The sequence below is a fragment of the Spermophilus citellus genome (assembly GCF_964194105.1).
Source record: "Spermophilus citellus genome assembly, chromosome: 7".
Lineage (NCBI taxonomy): Eukaryota > Metazoa > Chordata > Mammalia > Rodentia > Sciuridae > Spermophilus > Spermophilus citellus.
In genome coordinates, this window is record NC_138188.1 from 61,182,458 (window position 1) to 61,205,903 (window position 23,446).

Sequence of the window (23,446 nt, forward strand, 5' to 3'; positions counted from 1 at the left end):
TCATAGTTCTGGAGGTTCAAAGGGATGGAGCTTGCATCAATTTGGTTTTGATGAGAATCTCATAGATGGCTGGAATATGACCAAGAGGATATACCAGGTAGCCAGAGAGTGATTCAGTGGTCAGTCTTGCTCATTTAACAATTTGCCTTCAAGAGAAATGTTTTACTTTCCTCTGAAGGCATGGAAGTGACACAAGGACTCCCTACTAGGCTGTGCCTCTTAAATATTCCATTTCTCTTACATTGCCATAGTGAGGCTCAAGCAATCACATGGCAACCATATGAAACCATGTCAGGAATACACCTTGTTCTCCTAGTTTGCCTTCTAACTTACTTAGTCAATTGATTTTCCATGCTGGGTTTCTTCCTGTGCTCCTGCCCTCTACCCTTGGAGTGCTCATACAATTGTTCTTTCTACCACTTCCCCAAGTGATATAATCCTGTGTCATGGCTTTAAAGGTCATCTTCATGGACAAGTTTTTATCTCTAGCCCGTACTTTACTTTGGAATTCCAGACTTCTTTGTCATAATAGTGATTTTTAATGTTTGATGTGTCTGCAAAAGAGGCATCTTAAAATGTCTAAAATAGCTCTTCTAATTACAGTGTCTCAACCACATCCTCCCATAATGGTCTTTATCTAATAAAGGGACACCTCTGCTCCTACAGTGATTCAGGTCAAAAACCTTTCTGCTCTTCATTTGTTTTCTTGTATTCTATATCCAGTCTACCAGAAAATCACGTTAGATCTTCCTTTGAAATATATCCTGAATGTGACCATCTCATTTCAGTTATCCCATACATCATCATTTATCAGCTAAAATGTTGAACAGCCTTCTAGCTCTTCTGTCCATTTCATTACTGTGCACTTACCAGTCAGAGGACTATTTTTAAAGTTTAAGTCAAATTATGCCACTCTATGAACCTGGATTAACATTTCACTCAGACTGGGTTGCAATGATTTGCCTAAGTTTGAAATCCTATATAAATTGGCCCTCTGTACATCTCTGACTTTACTATGTATCACTTTTCTTTCACATATCTATTCCAATCACATCATAGCATTGTTCCTCAAACATTTAAATACCTTAGAGGTCTGCTCCTTACTAAGTAAACTCCCCCCCACAGATGTCCACATAATTTACTCTCTCTTCACTCAATATAACTTTGTCATAGGCTCTTTATGACTCTTCAAAATATTATATATTTAAATCCTATCACAGTCTATGACCCTGCCTATGTTTAATATACTTTTTTCTCATATATTTCATCATATTAGTACATATTTCAGTATTTTCCTCTTTTTTCTGGGGAATACATTCTAACACCATCAGTTGAGGTCTGGAATTAAAGATAACACTGAACCCTATTTGTTGTCTTTGTTCTTAAAACTGAATCCCTATAATAAAGTTTGATTTATAAATTAGGCATAGCAGGCCTCGAGATAAAACTCCTTAGTAGAGTGCTTACCTAGAATTTGTGAGGCCCTTACTTCACTCCCCAAAACCACAATAAATAAACAATAAACAAATAAATCATAGTTACAGAGTAATAACAAATAATAATACATAGCATTGGTAAAATGATATACTATAAAAAATAATGTGTTTTTGATCTCTGTCTCTCTCTCTGAATGAATGTTTTTGTGCTCTACTCACTCTTCCTCTCATGATAAATGAGATGATATAGTGCCTACAAGATAGGAAGAAGGGACATAATTAGCATCAGCATTTTGATATTGAGTTAGGCTACTACATAAGGGAGACTTGAACACAAGGAGTGTGCTATTGTGATAGTGGATCTGACAACCAATAGGGCTACAAAATGAATAGTAAGGGGGGTAGTATATAGAGTATGGAAACAGTGGACAATGATATGATAGACATCATGGAGGGACAGAGTTGGATAGCACAGGATTTCATCATGCTACTCAGAATGGTACACAATTTGAAACTAAGACATTTTTTAAATGAAATGTTTCACCTAATATTTTTGCATGGCAGGTGATTTGGTAATTGAATTACAGAAAGTGTAACCACAGATGAGGGGGAACTACATTATATGATTTTTTTTTCTTCTTCTACTAGATTCTAAGTTCCTTCAAGGTGAATATTTCCTCTTCCCTCTCTTCTACTGTGACAAACTTTTTCCTCTTTCCCTGTTTATATTTTGTTTATTTATATAACACTGTCAACTTAGTAATATTTGATACATATACGCTTACAAAAATAGTTGTTGGAGGAATAAATGAAAAATTAGAAATACAAATTATGGTAATATGGGACCTAATCATGTAAACAACTTTAACTTGTGATTAAGTAGCACTCTAAAATAAGGCATGCTTTTATTTAAAGGAGTTTTATAAAATTTGCAGCTTTTGTGCTTTCAAAAATCAAATCAAATCAAATCAAATAAAAAATTGTGACTGATGTTATAGCTTTTAAGCAAACTCTGAAATTCTAATATTTGTGGCAATGATGAATTATTACCATGATTTTTGAAAGGTTGATTAAAAATAGTTTCCAAATGAATATTTTAACTCTATTCATAAAACATAGAAATCTTTTATCAGTTCTTAGAGACTGATATAAATAATTGAGCTTAATCTGTATGAAGACTCTCTTGTTTTCACCTAATCAAGGTCTGTAGACTAGTTAATATTAATAATTCATTTGTAATAAACCAATTGATAACTCTACTGGTTAATAGTACCTTTACTGTTGTTGTAAAGGAGTAGAAGCAAAATATTAACATAAAAGGGATGATATGCTTTTTGTCTATGATCTTGAATGCTATCAACTAGGGAAGCATTGGAGAAAGAATAATTTCTTGGAACTCATCAATTTGACCACATTTTAGTGATATCTGACTGTAAAATTCAGAAAAACATATGCAGTCAAAAATTTAAAGTCATATTTGATTACTGTATTTTGTTACTTTGTAATATTTGAAAATATTACTTTGTGTCTGACAGGTATTTTGAAACATATTTCTAAGATTATTATTTTGATTTATATAAAAAGATTGATTCTAATATTAGACTGAAAAGATGTCAAAGTGGTTTGAATGTTATAATTTTTCCAAATACAGAAGACATTTGGGGAAACATAAGAAACAAATCACATTAAATGATCTCCAAGTATATGGATGCATACATACATATATATATAATGTTTTAATGTACACACATACATATATATATATATATATATATATATATATATATATATATAATGTTTTAATGTACCCTCTTATGCTAAGAAAGCATTAGTTTTCCCCTACTATGCCATGAAAGAGTATTCTGAATTATTTGGTCGAACATACTTTATTTTATAAATTTGTCCCTTTGGGGGCATCTGATTTTTCCATCTCATTCACCTGTCATTGATGGTAAAATACTGCTGTGTTCTAAAGTAGTTTTTCAAGTGATCTGATTAAGTATGCTTTAAATTGTCTTATAATGTAATTCTTCCTTTTCAAATAAATTGTACTAATGCATCAGGTTTTTTCACCTACATTTATATTCTATCTGTTGAAGCAAGTTACAGGAATGCTGCAGTTAGCATTTATTGTTTTATTCATTTTTGAGTAATTACTCCTCTAATCCCTAAGGGGAGGAAAGGTATTTGAAGTGATAGAACTTTGATGCTGTCATGATAGCAATAAAATAAATCCATGAAGATTTAAGTCTTGATCATTCTGCAAAATCATCAAAATGTTCCAGTTGGTTTAATTACGGTAATGTACCCAAATAATTATAGAATAAGAAGATGAGAATTTTTTCTTCTTCACTCTGGAAATCACATGAACCATTATGTGTCAAAAAATCTAATTATAAGTCTGGTAATAATTGAGTAGATGGTCAGATGACAGTTTTTCGCATACTTGTCTCTGTAGTTCATTTTTAGTCTGCTCTCATCCCTTATCTATGAAGCATTAACCAAACAGATATCAGCATGCTAACATGTTAATATTACAAGTTTTCAAATAAATAAATTTTTAAAGCACACTTAATAACAGGTTATAATAATTCATAATGAAGATACGCTTGTGAATGTATAACATAAGAAAATAGTTGTTAATAGATATAAGTCATAGTTGATCTTTGTTCTGTCACCGATTGGCTGCAATTCACTTTTCTTCTATGGCCCATAATTTTCTCATCTGAAAAGCTGTGAGATAGTTTCATCATTTTTTATCTTAAAAATAGAATCCATATGTTAAATGCCTTTTTAGTGTGATGGTATTATTCATGTTAAAAGTAACTTTAACTGATATTCCTCTAGTATATTTAAAATACCTCCTATTAAAAGGTGTGCTGTAGTGAAGTAACAGAATATTTATTTTTAATTGAAAAATATAATAAAAAGTACATTCATGTGTAATTTAAAAATGTACTTATTGATAAAGTAATTTATATGAATACTATGTTATGAACATAGATACATGCTAAATTACTATATGGTGATTTATAATGAAGAAGCACTGGCTCTCCATTCATAATTTTATTGACTTTCCCATTTTTTCTGTTGCTTGTTGAAAATACAAAATGATTCCAAGAGAAAAACCAAAGGGCATGCCAAGAAAATTATAAAATAAGTGGAATTCAAATATTTTAATTATTTTACTTTCTGTGATATACAAGTAGATAAAATAGAAATATTTCAATTTAATGGCAAATATTATTAAACTATTTTTACATTATAAGTATTAGGAAATTCATTGTTATTGAGTGTATTCCTAAAAATACAATGAATTTGTGATCATCAATGTGAAGCATTCTTCTTATTTGTGTGTGTGTATGTATGTGTGTGTGGCTGCATTATAAACCAGAGACAATACTTATTGTTTTAGAAATCTGTTAAGTGTGTAATTTATTATGACTTTGTCAGTTTAGTACATAGAATTATGCCTGTTTTTAAATTGTCCTAATTATTTTTTAAAAGTGTTTTAACAAATTATGGTTTAGAATTTAATTTAATCTCACCTACTCCACATTGCAAAAGTTAACATTACTTCTTATATTTTTTACTAGGCCAGTTAATCATGGCATCAAAAAGTTTAATAATTCATTTTATTTATATTTAATAATTTGTTCCTCTGTGATAAATTACTTAAAATGCAAGGTGATACACAATAAATAAGAAAATACTCTTCTGTGGGAATAGCAGTAGGATGCTTGAATGTTACTTCCAAATCCCTTTGCTAAATAAATTTTGGTTTCAAGTTATAAAAATAAGAAAAAAAACACAAAGATTATGTGTCATAATATTTATCAGACAAAAAGCATTAGAAAACACTAACAATTATAGAGGGGTTCTGAATAAATGATTTATTACTAAAATATAGAAGGAGATAATGGCCTTAATTTTGATGTTTACTGCTATTTGTTTGAAAATGTAATTGTTTAGTTAAATAGTTCTAAACTAGGAAAGTAAACATTTGTACATTTTGAGGGGAAAATCATGTTCAATCTTAGATATGACTAAGCATTTTACGCCTGGTAAGGGGGAAATTGTTTTCTAAATAGGGAGGATGAATGCAATTCCCTGCCAATGATAAAGTATATTTCAATATGTCAATGGTGCAGGTATATTTATATTCACAGTTAACAGATAAGAAAAATATCAGGGAATTTTAAGTAACTCGCCAGAGGTTGTATATGCAAAGGATCTGTAGAAAGATTAACATTGGGCACAGCAAGGTAGTCAACACATCAATCTGGAAGACTCTGTAAAGGCATCATAAACTGCTTCCCCAAAGGTTATACACTGAAGAAGCTCTGGATATAACTCAATGAGGACATAGGAAACAAACAAACAAAAAATTCTCTGCAAGAGTAGGAAGGAACTAGAGGCCTACTAGAATAAGAATTTTCTCTATTTTATGGTACTAATTATATTTTGGCTTATTTTTCTTCTTTAGCCTTCTGTTCTCTGTAACAAACCAAATTGGAATTTACCAATTTCTTTTATCACTTGGATAGTGCTCACAGTATATCACTAAGTGCAGCTAACAAATTTTATTTTATTTTTGTGGCCACCAAGTCATTGCTTTGATAATTTCTTGGTGGAAAAATATGTTGTCTTGCTATTATAACATATATTATTATAAGCTATTCTCTGTCATACACATATGGAACATGTGCTATTTGGGTAAGTTTTAAGTTCATTTTTACAGATGGGATTAGAAGAAGATCAGAGCAAGTAAAATACAAATACATAACAATCACACTTAGGAAAGGCCAAAATTATGTTGTGTCTTCTATTTGTAAGAAATCTACAACATTGTAACTAAAGATACAAAATTTGAACACTATTTAATATTATCACAGAATAATTTAATAATTTCTGCCAATAAATCAAATTTAAACATTTTCTTTTTTCATTTTTTTGATGTTTTTGGTGCTAGAGGTTGAACTAAGGTCCTCATGCGTTCTAAGCATATACTCTACCACTTAGCTTCACCTCCAACCCTCATGAAATCTTTTAATGTAATAGAAAATGAGTTTTTAAAAACTAACTGAAATATATAAGGGTTAAAATTACCCGAAATTACAGAAATTACAAATGGAGACATAGGATGCTGGGCTTTCATTAATATGGAATGTTTAAAATTGCAGTTGCATTTAATTTTATTATTATAAATATCTATGCCAAGAATATTCACTCATGGAACTTCACTAAACAAATGTTACTCAATATACAAGGATTGAGAGACCCCAGTGCAATGAAAGCAGGGGACTTCAATACATACTCCCAATGACAGGATATCTAAACAGAAAATCAGCAAAAACACACCTGATTTGAACTATATTATAGACAAATGGTCTTAACAGACACCTACACACTAGTTTATCTACAATAGCTGAATATACTTTCTTTTCAGAGACTCATGAAACTTTCTCCAAAAATGATTACATATTAGGCCATAAAGTGAGCCTTAGCTAGCAAACACAAAAATTCTTAAAGAATTCCTTGCATTGTTTCAGACAATGAAATAAATTTATAAATCTACAGCAAGAAAATCTACAGAAATTATACAAATATATAGAAATGGAACAATGTACTTTTGAATTATGAGTGGATCATTAAAGAAGTTAAGGGGAAATTTTAAAATTCTTAGAATCAAACAAAATACAAGCATAAGCTCAGGATACAGAGAGAAGTTTACTGCTGTGAACACCCCCATTAACAGCGAGAGCGAGAGTGAGAGTGAGAGAGAGAGAGAGAGAGAGAATATCTCAAAAAACCTAATGGTGTATCTCAAGGTCTTAGAGAAATAATAAATATCAGAACTGAAATTAATGAAGTATAAACTAAAAAAAGTAGTATGAGAAGTAAATGAAACATAGAATTGGTCCAAAAAAAAAAACAACTTTGATAAGCTCACAATCAAACTAACAAAAAAATCCAAATTAATAAAATTGAAGGCAAACAGGGATATTACAATGGACACAATGAAATCAGGAAGAACTTTAGGAACTATTTTGAAAACTCATATTCCAGTAAATTAGAAAATCTAGAAGAAGTGGATGAATTTCTAGACACATATGACTTACCAAAACTGAACCCACAGGATTTAGAAAGCCTAAACAGACCAATGATGTGCATTGTAAAGGAATAAGGAACAAATAGCCTCTCAACAAAGAAAATCTCAGGATCATGTGGATTCACAGGTGAATTTTATCAGATCTTTAATGAAGAACCAATACCAAAGTTCCTCAAATTATTGCCTGACATGGACATGGAGGGAATACGTCGAAATCCATTTTATGTAACCAGTACCACCCCGATATCAATTGGATAAGGACATTTCAAGAAAACAAAAGTATATACTAGTACCATTGATGAATATAGATGTAAAAATCCTTCAAAAATAAGGAAATAAGATTCAATAACACTTGAAAAAGACAGGATAGCATGATCAAATTGGTTTCATTCCAAAGATGCAAAAATGACTCAACCTGTTCACATCAGTAGACACAATGTGCCATAGAGCAGAACCAACAACAAAAGTGAACATCTCAACAGATGCAGAAATGTCATTCAAGAAAATTCAAGACTGCTTCATGTTAAAAACCTGGAAGGACATAGGAAGAGAAGCTATTTAGGACATCATAAAGCTATTGAGGACAAACCCAAAGTCAATACCATATTGAATGGAGAAAAAAACAAAAGCATTTCCTCTAAAAACAGGAAAACTTTAAGGATGTTCACTCTCAGCACTCTTATTAAATGCAGTACTTGAAATTTTAGCCAGAGAAATTGGGCAAGAAATATACATAAGAGGTTTACAAATAAGAAAATAATAAATAAAATATACATAAATGATATGATCCTATATTGATGGACCATAAATGTTCCACCAGAAAACTTCTAGATCTAAGGATAAATAAATTCAGCAAAATGGCAGGATGAGAAATCCACACACAAAAATCAATTACTTTATAAAAACACCAACAATTAATCCACTGAGAAAGAAATCAGCAAAATAAAATCCAATTATAATAGGTTTAAAAAATTAACTACATAGGCATAAATCTATTCAAGGAGGTGAAAAATCTCTAAAAGTAAAATTATAAAATGCTGAAGAGAGAAATTGTAGAAGACACTATGAGAGGAAACACCTCACAAACTCTTGGATTGGCAAAATTAATATTACCAAATGGCCTTGAGAAGATAATGCTAAGTGAAATTAGCCAATCCCCAAAAAGCAAATGCCAAATGTTTTCTCTGATATAAGGAGGCTGATTCATAGTGGGGTAGGGAGGGTGAACATGGGAGAAATAGACACTCTAGATAGGGCGGAGGGGTGGGAGGGGAAAGGAGGAGGCATGGGGTTAGAAATGATGGTGGAATGTCATGGACATTATTATCCAAAATACATCTATGAAGACACAAATTGGTGTGAATATAATTTGTATACAACCAGAGATATGAAAAATTGTGCTCTTTATGTGTAATATGAATTGTAATGTATCCTGCTGTCATACATAAAATAAAAATTAATAAAAAGTATTCTAAAAAATATTATCAAATGGCCATATTACTCAAAGGGATCTATATAGATCAATATAATCCTCATCAAAATAGCCATGACATTATTCACAGAACAAGAAGAAACAGTTAAAAGATCCATATGGAAAGGCAAAAGATGCAGAATTGAAAAAGTTTAATCTTGAGCATTGCTGATGGGTGCAGTGGTGCATGCCTGTAATCCCAGTGGCTTGGGAGGCTGAGGTAGGAGGATTGTGAATTCAAATCCAGCCTCAGCAAAGACGAGGCAATAATCAACTCAATGAGACCCTGTCTCTAAATAAAATACAAAATAGGGCTGGGTTGTGGCTTAATGGTAGAATGCCCCTGAGTTCAATCCCCAACCCCTCCAAAAGAAGCATTCATTGGTGGAAGCATCTTCACACCTAATTTTAAACTATACTGCAAAGCCTTAGTAAGAAAACCAGCATGCTCCTTTCATAAGTACAGACACATTAGACCAATGGAACAGAATTGAAGACACAGAGGCAAACCCACACGGTATAGTTACCTTATTTTTGACAAAGTTGCCAAAAAGATATGCTAGAGAAAAGACAATCTCTTTAACAAATTGTTTTGGGAAAACTGGATATCCAGGTATAGGAGAATAAAAGTATGTCCATATTTTTCAATCTGTACAAAAATAAACTCAAAATACAGAAACTTTTCAACTGCTTAGAAGAAAATGCAGAGGCAACCCTTTTAACACAGAGGCACAAGCAGGAATTTCCTGAATACAAATTCTACAGCTCAGGAAATAATTAGCAAGGATCAATAAATGGGATAAGGACAAACTAAAAACTTTTTGTCAGCAAAGGAAGCAACAGCATGAAGAGACTGCCTACAAAATTCTTTGCCAGTCACTCTTCTGAGCATTAGTTTCCCCAATATAAAAAAATTCAAATATTCGATATTAAAAAATACCCCAAATAATACATTCAACTGAATTGACCATACACTTCTCAAAAGAAGACATGCAAAAGGGAAACAATTACATGAAAAAATTTTCAACATCTTTAGCTATCATGGAAGTACAAATCAATACTACAATGAGATTCCATTTCATTCCATTCAAAATGGCTATTATCAAATTATAATAAATGCTGGTGAGGATGTAGAGAAAAAGAAAACCTTATATACTGCTAATTGGAATGTAAATTAGTGAAGACACTAAGGAAGTTACTTTGGAGCTTCCTCAAAACTAAAAGTAGAACTACTATATTTTGCAGCTAACCCACTCCTGGGTATTTAGCCAAAAGAGTTAAAGTCTCAATAGATGTATAACTATGTTCATTATGACATGGTTCACAGTAGTAAAGTTATAGAACCAGCCTAGGTGACAAGTGAATTTTATAAAGAAGATGTAGTGTATTTACACACTGGCATTTTATTCAGTAATAAAGAACAATGAAAATTATGTCATTGGCAGAAAATTAGATGGAACTGGAGAGCATTCTGTTAAGTGAATAAGCCAGACACAGAAAGAAAAGTACCATAGATGTTCTCTCATATGCATAAATATTTAGGGGCATAAAAGAAAAGAAAGACAGGAAGTAGAAGAGAGACCCAAGGGTAGAAAAACGGGGTTGGAGGAGGACGAAGGAGAGGCCAAGTGGAGATACTGGGAATAAAATTGATCAAATTATAGTTTATGTATGTATTAATAAGCCACAGTGAAATTCACCATAGTATAATTCCTATAACCCACAACACTAGAAACTGTAGGAAAAAGTAAAGAACTTTGGAAATAGCAAGTATATGTAGAAATATAAAAGATTTTTTTGTGTGTTTACCAATTTACTTAGATATAATGAAGTAAAAAGTATTATAAATATGGGATTACTTTACATATTGTTATAAAAACACAGCAAGAATAAGGAAAACATGGCAGAGAATACATTAAATGATCTTGCAAGTTTCTTACATATGTAAAGTGGTAAGACAGAAAAAGAAAAAAGGAAGAATGATTTATAAAATAGAAAACAGGTAGTGAAAAAGTGGGGGTCAAGTTTTAAGGTGTCCAAAGTTATTTCTTAACAGTTGTTGGCTCTAAATTCATCATGAAGAAATGTTAAAAGTAAAATTTAAAAGTCTATATAAAATAAATTCAATATTAAAAATGCTCACTAAATTTTTAAAAACCTGCAAAGAAAGAATAGAAAAGATGGATTTAATAAGAGCACAGTGATAGACGTTAACAAACTATATCAATAATTACATTAGATATCAAAAACATTAAAAACAAATAATATAAAAAAGTTTTTTTAGAATATATAGATAAGTTTAACATAAAAGGATGTAACAACATGTGTTATGCAAACATAAACATGGAAAATATGGCATATCTCTGTATTAGAATTAGCTAGACAAAGGGGGATATTATACATTGATGAAGCAGTCAATTAATCATGAATTCATAATAATAAAATGTTCACACACAAAATAACCTAGATTTAAAACACTAAAAGAAAAATTTTAGGCAAATAAATAAAACCACAATTATAACTGGGGATCTTACCACTTTTCTCAGAGTATTTGAAACACACAGAAAATATCAGTACACATATTAGAAGATCTGAACAATCATGATATATTTAAATTTCAGGATTAATCCTAAGAAACAATGAAAGTATAAATAATTTTCAAAGGGGAGAAATTTTATAGAATATATTATCTTGTAAGAATTGATTTAAATTAGAAGAGCATAACAATAAGAGTCCTAAAAAATTCCCAAAATATTGGAAATTAATTATCAGAATACTGATGAACCCATAGGTAAAACAAATACTAAAGGAACATTCAAAATTATATTAATCATAATGAAAAATATAATGTATCATAATTGCTGGAAGAAACTGAAGTAATGCTTAGAAGGAAGCATAATTTAAACGTCTGTATTACAAAAGAAAAAAGTGCCTAAAAATTTACCTACTTATGAAGAAGCTAAAAAAGAGGATTAAAATTAAGCCTAGTAGACATAAAGAAGAAAATTATTCAACAAAAGGCAATGAAAATGAAAAGGATAAAATTAGACTAAAATAATTCTTTGAAAAGACTAAAAATATTTAAGCAAGAATAATCAAGGGATTGAAAAGAGAAAATTAACAATTTCAAGAAGGAAAACACAATATTCAATAAAATACTACCAATAAGGGAATATTATGCACAATTTAATGCCAAGAGATTTGATAACTTTGATTAATTGCAAAAATATCATAAAAATGTAAACTCCCAAAAATGAATCTAGAAGAGCTGGAATATCTAGATAGCACTGTCTCAATCAAAGTGCTAGATTTATAATACAATTTTTTTTTTAAAGAGAGAGTGAGAGAGGGGAGAGAGAGAGAGAGAGAGAGAGAGAGAGAGAGAGAGAGAGAGAGAGAGAATTTTTAATATTTATTTTTTAGTTCTCGGCGGACACAACATCTTTGTTGGTATGTGGTGCATCTTTGTTGGTATGTGGTGCACGCATGCCAGGCGAGCGCGCTACCGCTTGAGCCACATCCCCAGCCCTATAATACAAAAATTTAATTACAAAAAAGGCATTAGATTTAAATGGCTTCACTAGTAAAGCATATTAAATATCAAAGGAATAATGCCTATGATGTGCAATGTCCAAACTTTGAAGCAGAAGGAAGAGTATTCTGATACTTCACTCTTAATAATTAAAGAAAATAAAAATGTATATTGATCATCCTCATGAATAAGAGGAAAACTTCTCAACAAATTATATTTATTATTGTCAAAACAATCCAGAAATACATTAAGAAGACAGTATATTGTGACAAGTTGTTTGTATCCTTGGAATGCAAGACTGTTTCAGTATTCAAAAGTTGGATCAATGTAACTCACCACCTTAACAGAATTAATAAGAAAAACAAAATAACAACAAAAATGTGTAGCCTTCTAAATAGAAGCAGACAGAGCATTCATTATCATTTAACATCCTTAAAGTCTTTTAAGAAACTGGAACTATAGGGGAATATCTTCAATTTGATGAAAAGAAAAACTTGTTATTACTGAAAATAGAGTCAGCCCTGTTATCCACTGAGGATACATTCCAAGAATGCCAATGGATGTCTGAATGACAACTCCTAAATTTTAAATTTTCATTCTGAGCATTATGATGAAATCTCACTTTTTTCTCCTCTGTCCCACCTGGGACATAATATAATATATTATAATATAATATATTTATATTGATATGTTATACTATATTATATATGATATATAATATTTTTTCTATGTACACATTTCTATGATAAACTATAATTTATTAATTATATACAGAGATTAATAATAACTAATAATAAAACAGAACAATTATAACAATGTACTATATAAATGTTATGTGGATGTGGTCTCCCATTTTCTCAACTGCCACAGGATGGAAAACATACCATGTAGTTACAAAGGAATGATTCATGTTCCCAGTTGGGCATGTCAGAACAGAGTGAGATTTCATCATGTTAGTCAGAAGGATAATTTAAAGCTTAGGAGTTGCTATTTCTGAACTTTCTAATAATATTTTAATTATATGGGTTATTGCAGATAAATGAAACCTTGGAAAGCAAAACTGTATAAAGTTGTACTACTGTAGGGAAACAATAAACACATCTTCTAAGATTTAAAGAAATATTATATATTGCACCTCTATTATTACTATTGCTTTAAAATCATAATGAAATAACAAATCAGCAACAAGGAAAATAAAAACACAAATATTGATAGGAAAAAGGCAAACTGTCTACTACCAAATTTTTTTTTTTTAAAGAGAGAGGAAAGGGAGAGAGAGAGAGAGAGAGAGAGAGAGAGAGAGAGAGAGAGAGAGAGAGAGAGAGAGAATTTATTTATTTATTTTAGTTCTCGGCGGACACAACATCTTTGTTGGTATGTGGTGCTGAGGATCGAACCCAGGCCGCACGCATGCCAGGCAAACGCGCTACGGCTTGAGCCACATCCCCAGCCCTACTACCAAAATTTTTAAAAAATGTTTTTTTTATCACCAATGAAGTGATCCTTAATAACTCTATAAAATGACTGAAATTTCTAGACTTGGGGGCAAATGCCTATAATCTAAGTTCACTTTATTTCCACTAAAGTTCACTTATTAATATTAACATTTTGCTTTCCATAAAGCCAACTCTCAACACATATTACAAATTATCATTTTCTCTATTGAATTATGCAAATATAAACCAGAGGGCTAAAGTAGCAGAATCACAAGTTCTAGGATAGCTGATATCCCTCAGTGAGATCCTGTCTCTAAATAAATTGAAAAGGTCTGGAGGCAGAGCTCAGTCCTCACTTATGTTAAGTGTAGGTCCACAGTTCAATCCCATTTCCAAAACAATAACAATAATAACCACAACAGCAGCAGCAGCAAAAACAACTAAAAATAGTATTAACATTGTGAGGTTCATTCTGTAATGTCAACATAAAAATTAATTATAATTTCCATGTATCAGCAAAACCTAAATTGAAAAATAAAATTTAAAAATATGTGTAATCTTTGTTGATAAATCAACAAGTACATGAAAAAATGCTCACCATCTCTAGCAGTCAGAGAAATGCAAATCAAAACCACCCTAAGATACCATCTCACTCCAGTAAGATTGGCAGCCACTATGAAGTCAAACAACAACAAGTGCTGGCGAGGATGTGGAGAAAAGGATACACTTGTACATTGCTGGTGGGACTGCAAATTGGTGTGGCCAATTTGGAAAGCAGTTTGGAGATTCCTGGGAAAGATGGGAATGGAACCACCATTTGACCCTGCTATTGCCCTTCTGGGACTATTCCCTGAAGACCTTAAAAGAGCATGCTACAGGGATACTGCCACATCGATGTTCATAGCAGCACAATTCACAATAGCTAGACTGTGGAACCAACCCAGATGCCCTTCAATAGATGAATGGATAAAAAAATGTGGCATCTATACACAATGGAGTACTATGCAGCAATAAAAAATGACAAAATCATAGAATTTGCAGGGAAATGGATGGCACTAGAGCAGATTATGCTTAGTGAAGCTAGCCAATCTCTAAAAAGCAAATACCAAATGTCTTCTTTGATATAATGAGAGCAACTATGAACAGAGCAGGGAGGAAGAGCAGGAAGAAAAGATTAACATTAAACAGAGACATGAGATGGGAGGGAAAGGGAGAGAAAAGGGAAATTGCATGGAAATGAAAGGAGGCCCTCATTGCTATACAAAATTACATATAAGAGGTTGTGAGGGGAATGGGAAAATAAACAAGGAGAGAAATGAATTACAGTAGATGGGGTAGAGAGAGAAGACGGGAGGGGAGGGGAGGGGGGATAGTAGGGGATAGGAAAGGTAGCAGAATACAACAATTACTAATAGGGCATTATGTAAAATTGTCGATGTGTAACTGACGTGATTCTGCAATCTGCATTTGGGGTAAAATTGGGGATCCATAACCCACTTCAATCTAATGTATGAAATATGATATGTCAAGAGCTTTGTAATGTTGTGAACAACCAATAAAAAAAATAAAAAAATAAATACAAATGAATTCACAAAAAAAACATATACCAGACCTTTATACAGAAATCTTTTAAATTCTATTTTGAAGCAAAAGAAAATAACATTACAAACATCATATTCATGGATTTGGAAAGCCATAATGTTAAGATCAACATTCTCTTCAATTTTATCAATAACTGTAACATTCTAACTAAATTTTTAATAAGAATGTGAAGTTAATTAAGAAATTCAAACCTAGGACTGACATGCTTTTCAAGTTATAATTTTATTTTTAAATTAAATTGTATGTTTTTAAATGATTCAATTTAAAACCATACTATGTAGACATATTACTGAAGACATACTGGCATAAAAATAGATATTGGTTACCTAGTAGAACAAATTGTCCTCAGTTATATCCACACACATATGGTCAACTGATTTTGAAAAAAATTTCCAACATAATTACATAGCTAAAGAAGTATCTTTTCCAATAAATAATAATGAAATATGTAAGTATTTCTATGAAAAACAATTAAATTAAAAATTCTGCTCTATATATTATTAAGAAAGTCATTTAAAAATTCATAGTCATGATGCCGACTAGGAGAAAGTATTCAAAATCAATAAAATTTTTATACTAAATATATAAGACCCTTACAATTCACTGATAAGTAAAACCTAATTAAAAATAGGAAATACATTGAGTTCAATATATATATATATAAAATACAAGTGACCAGTAAACATGTGAAAATGGGTTCTATTTCATTAGTTATCAGTAAATAGTAAAACCACTGTGGTATCACAATACAAAGCCAGCAGAAGAGCTAACAGGAAAGACTGATAATTGCAAATGTTGCTAAGGTTGTGAATGTATTGGAGCTCTGGCACATTTTTTTTTCTGGAAATATGATATTCTCGACTAAAGAAAACTAAATAAAGACAATTTCTAGAATAGATAAGTATGTACTTACTGACTTCCCAGAAATATCTTTCCTAGTTCTTCACCACTCAAAAAGAGAAAAGAATATCTACAAGATCTACAAACATCTTATGCAAAATATTTATTGACACTTTATTCATAATATTCCCAAGCAGAAAACAAATAGCAGATGAATGACCATACTATGGCATAATCTTCCATGGGGAATAGCAATCACTATGAGAGTAAGAAATAAACTTCTGATTATAGGACAGAGATGAGTTGAAAATATATCATGCTAACAAAAGATGTCAGATACAAGATTACACCTTGCTAGTACTACCTCACCCCCAAGTGAAACATTCAAAATGAGATCCAGGCATGAGATGGATAGATGATAATTTCCCCTCTTGAGAGCTAAAGAGTTGGAACATCATGACTGTGGTCAGATTTCCAAACTTAACATTTACAAACTTTATTTCCACTGAAGTCCATTTATTATTATCGTTTTTCTTGCCATAAAGTCAACTCTCAACATATATGACAAATTATCATTTTCTCTGTTCCATCATGCAAATATAAACCAGAAAGGAACTTCCTTTTCTAAAGTAACATCTTGTTATGGTTATAATAATATAGTATGTTGACTTTAAACTTCAGTATTTTATAATACCTGTTTTATGAATTTATCATTATAATTAAAAAGTAAACCTTTTATTTCCAATTAAAATATTAATCATACCTGCCTTTCAGGAGGGTTAAATTTTGTTTCTATTATGCCAAAGATTTTCTTATTCTTTTGCTGTTGTGTTTATATAAAAATGTGTTTAACATATCTAATTCTTACTGTTCTCCACTATGACAAAATATAGATTCCTTCATAATTTCAACAAGTAAAATATTAAATCCTTTACAAATTATGAACATACAGGTTCGAAAAATATTTTTCTTTAAATAATTTGCAAATTCTATTGTAAGAAAAATTCAAAACATTGAAATGATCCCATGGGGATGTAGGTTTTAGGCAGAGAACAGAATGAGACATAAGTAATTCTAATGTATCTCAAAAATAATATGATGATTCTTGTCTTGAGTAAACATTCAGACGAATGTTGAGAAGACATAAAATATTTCACAGTTACAGGAAATATAATAACCCACATGTCTTGAAAGAATTTAAAAAAAAATTAAACAAGTTTTCACTATCATTCAATCATTATCCAAATCTTTAAATATGATATACCCATCTCAGTTCTTTAATGAGTCTTCATCAAAATCATACTTTCTATTTCAAGAAGTTGTAATTTAATATAGTTTAGAAGAATTGGCTTATATTGAAGGCAAGGATATAGACAATTTATAATTAATCTCCATGAAAAAAAAAGATGTTAAAAGAAATTGTTCTAGGTAGTAAAGAAACACTGGATGGCATGTGTAGTTGATCAGCATCTTACAAAGAGTAGGACTCAGTCATTGAAAGTGAAAAGTGTAGGTGTTTTAATGGAGACACACAGCAAGAGCACAGCTGCAGGGTACAGTTCTGCTTGGAGTCTGCATTCCTGAGAAAACTGGTCTACAACATATCCAGATGTTGTTAGATAATGTGTGTTGCAGAGAGATTATAGAAGCCCTTAAAAACTACATGGAAAATTTATAACTTTACACACAGTGAATACATAACATGCAGTTTTGAGAATAATATGATGTAACTGATAGTGCAGAATGATCCATATAATAACATGGAAATAAAGAATTCCAAATGGAAGGTAAATTAAGAACACCAGAAAGCAATTATATCATTATCAACATTATGTTTAATTATTAAAGAAATTGTCACAGATTAATTAAAGAAGCAATCAACTTTTATGATTGATACATGGACATACACTCCCTTTAAAGCAGGTTCTGTAAATTTCTATTTTTTATTATTCACAATGATATAAACTACTTTAATGTCTAAAATTCTTTTGAGAATATACATGTAGTGAAAAAGAAAAGATTCTATTTTTACATGAATGCACCCCAATTCAAAAATGTATTCCTACCGATTACAGTTGCTCCTTGATTTATGAATGGGTTATGTCCTCTTAGCACCTTGATTTATGATGGGGTTATATCCTGATAAAGCCATTGTAAATTGAAAATATCATAAATCAAAGAACACATTGAATACACCTAAGCTACTGAGCAAGCTATGGTTTAGCAACACAGTAGCCTATAGTTTATCCCCTGTTTTTTTTTTAAGAGATTAATTCTTTTTTTTTTTAATATTTATTTTTTAGTTTTCAGCAGACACAACATCTTTGTTTGTATGTGGTGCTGAGGATCGAACCCGGGCCGCACACATGCCAGGCGAGCGTGCTACCGCTTGAGCCACATCCCCAGCCCCAGTTTATCCCCTGTTTACTCTTGCTTTCTTTTTTTTTCTGCCTGGGAGCTGAGACTTGCTGCCGCTGTCCAGCATCCTGAAGAGTATCCAGCCTAATACTGCTGGCCCAAGAAGACATCAAAATTCAAAATTCAAAGTACCGTTTCTATTGAATGGTATCACATTTGCATTACTGTAGGTTAAAAAAATAGACAAAGCATAATTTGAATCATCTATAATTCACTAAGTACGTGTATTTTCTTCTGACTCTTGAAGACATAATATTGCAATATTTATAATACATAAGAAAAATATCTTCTAGGGCAAAGTCTCTGATTATCTAACATCAACCATAAGACCTCTTTGGAGAACAGCTTAGCTAAACATGAAGATTCTCATAGGTCCTGTCAAACACAGAGTCTCTGAGAGCTCTAACAAATCTGTTAGGGAAAATGAATTCATAGAATGAACAATACTGTGTATTTCGGATAATCTGAGTGCAAATTCCATCACCACCTTGTCCCTTCATTTTCCTGAGCAAAGATTATCACTTCATGTAGCAGAAATCACTCTACAAGGCTTAGAAACATAAAAAAGATATATTTGTCTACTCTTGCCTAAATCTGTGAACATCATAAACTTGAGGCTTAGAAAGCACTGTAACAAAAATTTCAATTGTTCAGGCAAGCAGCTATTTCCACACAAATTTTGACTAGCATTGTTAAAGTACTCTGCAATAGTTTGGAAATGAAATCAAGAAATACTTTCATGAAAATTCTATGATGATTTCTGCAAAGCACTCTGATATAAAGAATTGAAATTTACTACATGATAAAAATATTTATTATCTTTGATACAAAGAGAATAAATCATCAAAACTTATCTATGCCTTTAAGAAAGTCTACACAAAAGATCAAGAGACCAAGCAAAACAAAACCAACTAAAGCAGAGAGCAACAAAAATCATCACTTACCCATACTTTGCAAAATTTGCCCAACATTTCATTATGAATCTACTCAAAATTTCCTCGGCTCTTGTGTAGTTAACTCTTCTTTCCAGAGGTAAACCAAAGACAAATTCAATTTCATAGCCATGCATCACTCCCATCCATTCTGGCCAAGGAAGTTTGGAAGATCGGTGTTCAAAATAGTAGAAAAAGGCATTGTTTCCCAAATCTGAGAACTTCTTGGTAAACTCTAAAGCAGGACATATGATATTATAATCGCCAACAACATCATCCAAGGCCTCACGGTAGTTTTCAGGTCTCTGATCATCTAACCAATCAGCATAATGGAAAAGAATTGATTCCTTCCCAAATTCACTCACTCCTTCGAAAAACATTTTTAGACCTTCTTGAAATTCCCTCCTTGTTATGACACTATTGTTATCTTTGCTGAAACCAGGAACACCATATACTAGAAAAGCTGTCCCTTCATCTTTATTAACACCCACCAATATCTGAGTCTTTTTGAATTGTCCAAGTTGGAGTAGTGTGTCTGGCATGTCAGCGAGGAAATCACCATCCACAGTGGGACCAAATTTTATTGACAAAGGAGTGTCATAAGGGAGAACAAACACTTCATTCAGAAGAATTTCCTGGGGATCTTTATTTTGAAAGCATTTCATTATCTCCGTCTCATTCTCACTGGAGCAACCAATGAATTTAGCTAAGGTCAAGGTTCTATTCCTGGCTTCATAAGGAGAAATTACTGCCCAAGGGGCATTGGAGGATCCACTTTGAAGAATGGCTCTGGTGAACAAAGGGTGGCTTCTAGGAGAAAGCAAATGAAGGCTCACTGAAGCTGCTCCTGCACTTTCTCCAAAGAGAGTAACACTTTTAGGATTTCCGCCAAAGGCTGCTATATTTTTCTGGACCCACTGAAGAGCCAGTTGTTGATCAAATAAGCCCATGTTCCCTGGAGCCTCTTGGTTTCCTGGTAAGGCTAAGAATCCTAGGGCACCCACCCTATAGTTCATTGAAACTACAATAACTCTTTCAACCCGAGCCAGGAACTTGCCATCATAGACATGTAAAGAGGATGTCCCAGTTTGAAAGCCACCACCATAGATCCATATCATTACAGTAGCATTCTTTGGTTTAGGTGCCGGAACCCACACATTCAGATATAAGCAGTCTTCACTGAGGTCGGTGTTTGGATTCCACATCTCTGATCCCGGAAAGCCTGGGAAGCTTTCATCAATGTTCTGATAGCAAGAATTTGCATATTTTGTGGCATTCCAGATGTCAGACCACTTATTCAGGGTTTGTGGCTTTTTGAATCGAAGTGTACCAAGGGGTGGCTGTGCATAAGGAATTCCAAGAAAGGCAGTGACAGTGCCACCAAGGACTGATAAGCTCATCCCTCTCACTTTCCCGGTCTTGGTTGTAATTATCATATCTTCTTCAGTGTGTGACTTCCTAATAAGCATGCAGAGCAGAAGAAACCACAAGAGAAACTGAACACCTACGAATGAGTGCTTGCTCTGCATGTTGATTTCTAAAAGAGAGGTAAGCAGAGATTTTTATTAGTCTATGTATAAAGTGTTATACTTTATTGATGATAATTTACTAAAACATATTGCTTCTATCCTAAAAAATATGAACACTACAAAGTCTGCTATCACTACAAAGGCATAAATTTTTTTGGGGGGGGCAAGAAAATGAGGCTATTTTAGTTTTCAATTTAGAAGAAAAATAAGTAGAATGGAAAGTAGAAGTAACTTTGCTTTTGAAATATTCATGATCTGTAAAGATTTTATATTTTAAAGAGGAAGTTTGTCCCAAGCATATATAATATCAATTCTGCACTATGTACAGCCACATTAAATATGGCATTAAGGGGTATTTCAGGTATAATTTCTGCCTTAGAGGACAAAATACAAGCTCATGTATTTTTTGAAATATTGGCTTGTTGGCTCATGACAAAACTGTGAAGTACATAAAGAACTTTTTAGGATCCATAGACTTCTACTATTGCCCTTTTTTGCAACATGGTCCCTTTTATGGTCCTTTCACTTACTAATTTCTCTTTCTATACAATCTTAGTCTATTGTCAAGAAATGACTTAGACAACGTATTCATCGAATGTTAAGTAACAAAAATATAACAGTTGCAGCTTATTTTATAAATCATAAAAATAACAAATCTGCTCCATTATTAAAGCAAAAAAAAAAATGAGGAGGGCCAGAGATGCATCCCAGGGAAATTTTTCTGAAATTTAATAAGGATGAGAAGCTTCTGTCTGAATTACAAATCTGGTGGTGAGAACAATGACTGATATTATAATTGTATGGAAGAAGATACTGGCTTAGAAGTAATTGTACACAATGCACATCTGCTAAATTGTTAATTTCTTGAAGAATATGTAACTGGTTAAATGTGTTAGCATAGTCAGAGTTATTTCTGTTTTGATGGTGGACAAAATGACTGAAATCAGAGGACCATAGCTGAGAAGTTAAGGGGATAATTGAAACAAGCAAAATAATTTTTGTAAAGTACGAAATAATAAATATTTAAAATTTTGTTAAATACTATTTTTGATGATATAAAGATGTCATTTGGATAGATCTAAGTTTTATCAAAAATTTTTAATGGATATCTAAGTTTCTTTTACATAAAAATATTAAAAAACACATCAAAGACTATGTTCTAAAGAGGGATTGAAAAACGTAACGCAAATATTTTTTAAAAGAACTAACATCTTTATATAACTACAAGAAATACAATTAGAAAATTCATTTATAAGTAGTGGTTTTCATCTATATAAATATATAAAATATATTTTATATATATAAAATCTTTATTTTTTTCTGATGCTGTAATTATAAATCCAACTTGCATGACCAAGAAACTAATCTGGTCAGCCTTGAACATCTGTATTAGTTTTTACTTTGTTTGTTAATTTAGATTGTTTTAGAAGGCCAAGAATAAGGAGCTCTCCTGGTATGTAGAATAACTCTCAATTCTTCCAGACCTTGAATACTCATGTTTAAAAATCAGCTTATTTCACCACTGTTCATAGGATAGCTAAGAAAAAAAAAACAACTTTTGATTCAAACATATATCTGAATAAATTAAACCATGGTTTATATCACTTAGTTTAGAGCTTACTAGTTATGACCTTATCCACATCAAAATATAATACTATCAATATTCATATGTAAATAAAAAAATCTCTATATAAAATGTTATAATAAGTTCTGTCTTTAAATCATCACAGATTATTTTTATGTCATTTGCTTTAATACTATTGAATGTGTACTAACATCAATAAAATATATTAATGAAGCAGAAATATTTTAACATTTTCTTTGCTCATGATATTTAAAACTTATTATTATTATAGTAAATGTAACTTGCTGCATTATAATAACAATAGGTAAGTAATATATAATAATAATGTACATTTTCTGGTAGCCTAACATTTACTATGGGAGTTACAGACTTTTAACAGGAGTTTTAGAGGCACTGCTATTATAGTCCTTTTTATTCTTTTTTCCTAATAATTAGTAAGTCCTTTTACATAAATAAATGGAGGAGATTAAGTACTGTGCAGGATGGTTCTCTCTTTAAAAACCTACATTGTCAAGGCAAAAGGAATAAGATACAAAGAAGGTTTAGTCTTTAC

At 31.6% G+C, this 23,446-nt stretch overlaps 1 protein-coding gene and 1 long non-coding RNA gene across 2 annotated transcripts in view; one reads left to right on the forward strand and one right to left on the reverse strand.

Moving 5' to 3' along the window:
* Window positions 1-23,446, reverse strand: part of BCHE (butyrylcholinesterase) — a 75,061-nt gene that overhangs the window by 48,389 nt on the left and 3,226 nt on the right. The window contains exon 2 of the mRNA XM_081301576.1: window positions 19,792-21,316. Within this exon, the coding sequence (XP_081157702.1) occupies window positions 19,792-21,316 (1,525 nt within the window). The remainder of the gene's footprint in view (window positions 1-19,791; window positions 21,317-23,446) is intronic.
* The window catches only part of LOC308653121, a 51,333-nt gene that overhangs the window by 16,093 nt on the left and 11,794 nt on the right, over window positions 1-23,446 (forward strand). Inside the window, exon 3 of the long non-coding RNA XR_014022988.1 lies at window positions 21,227-21,327. This is a non-coding gene — a long non-coding RNA (uncharacterized lncRNA). The remainder of the gene's footprint in view (window positions 1-21,226; window positions 21,328-23,446) is intronic.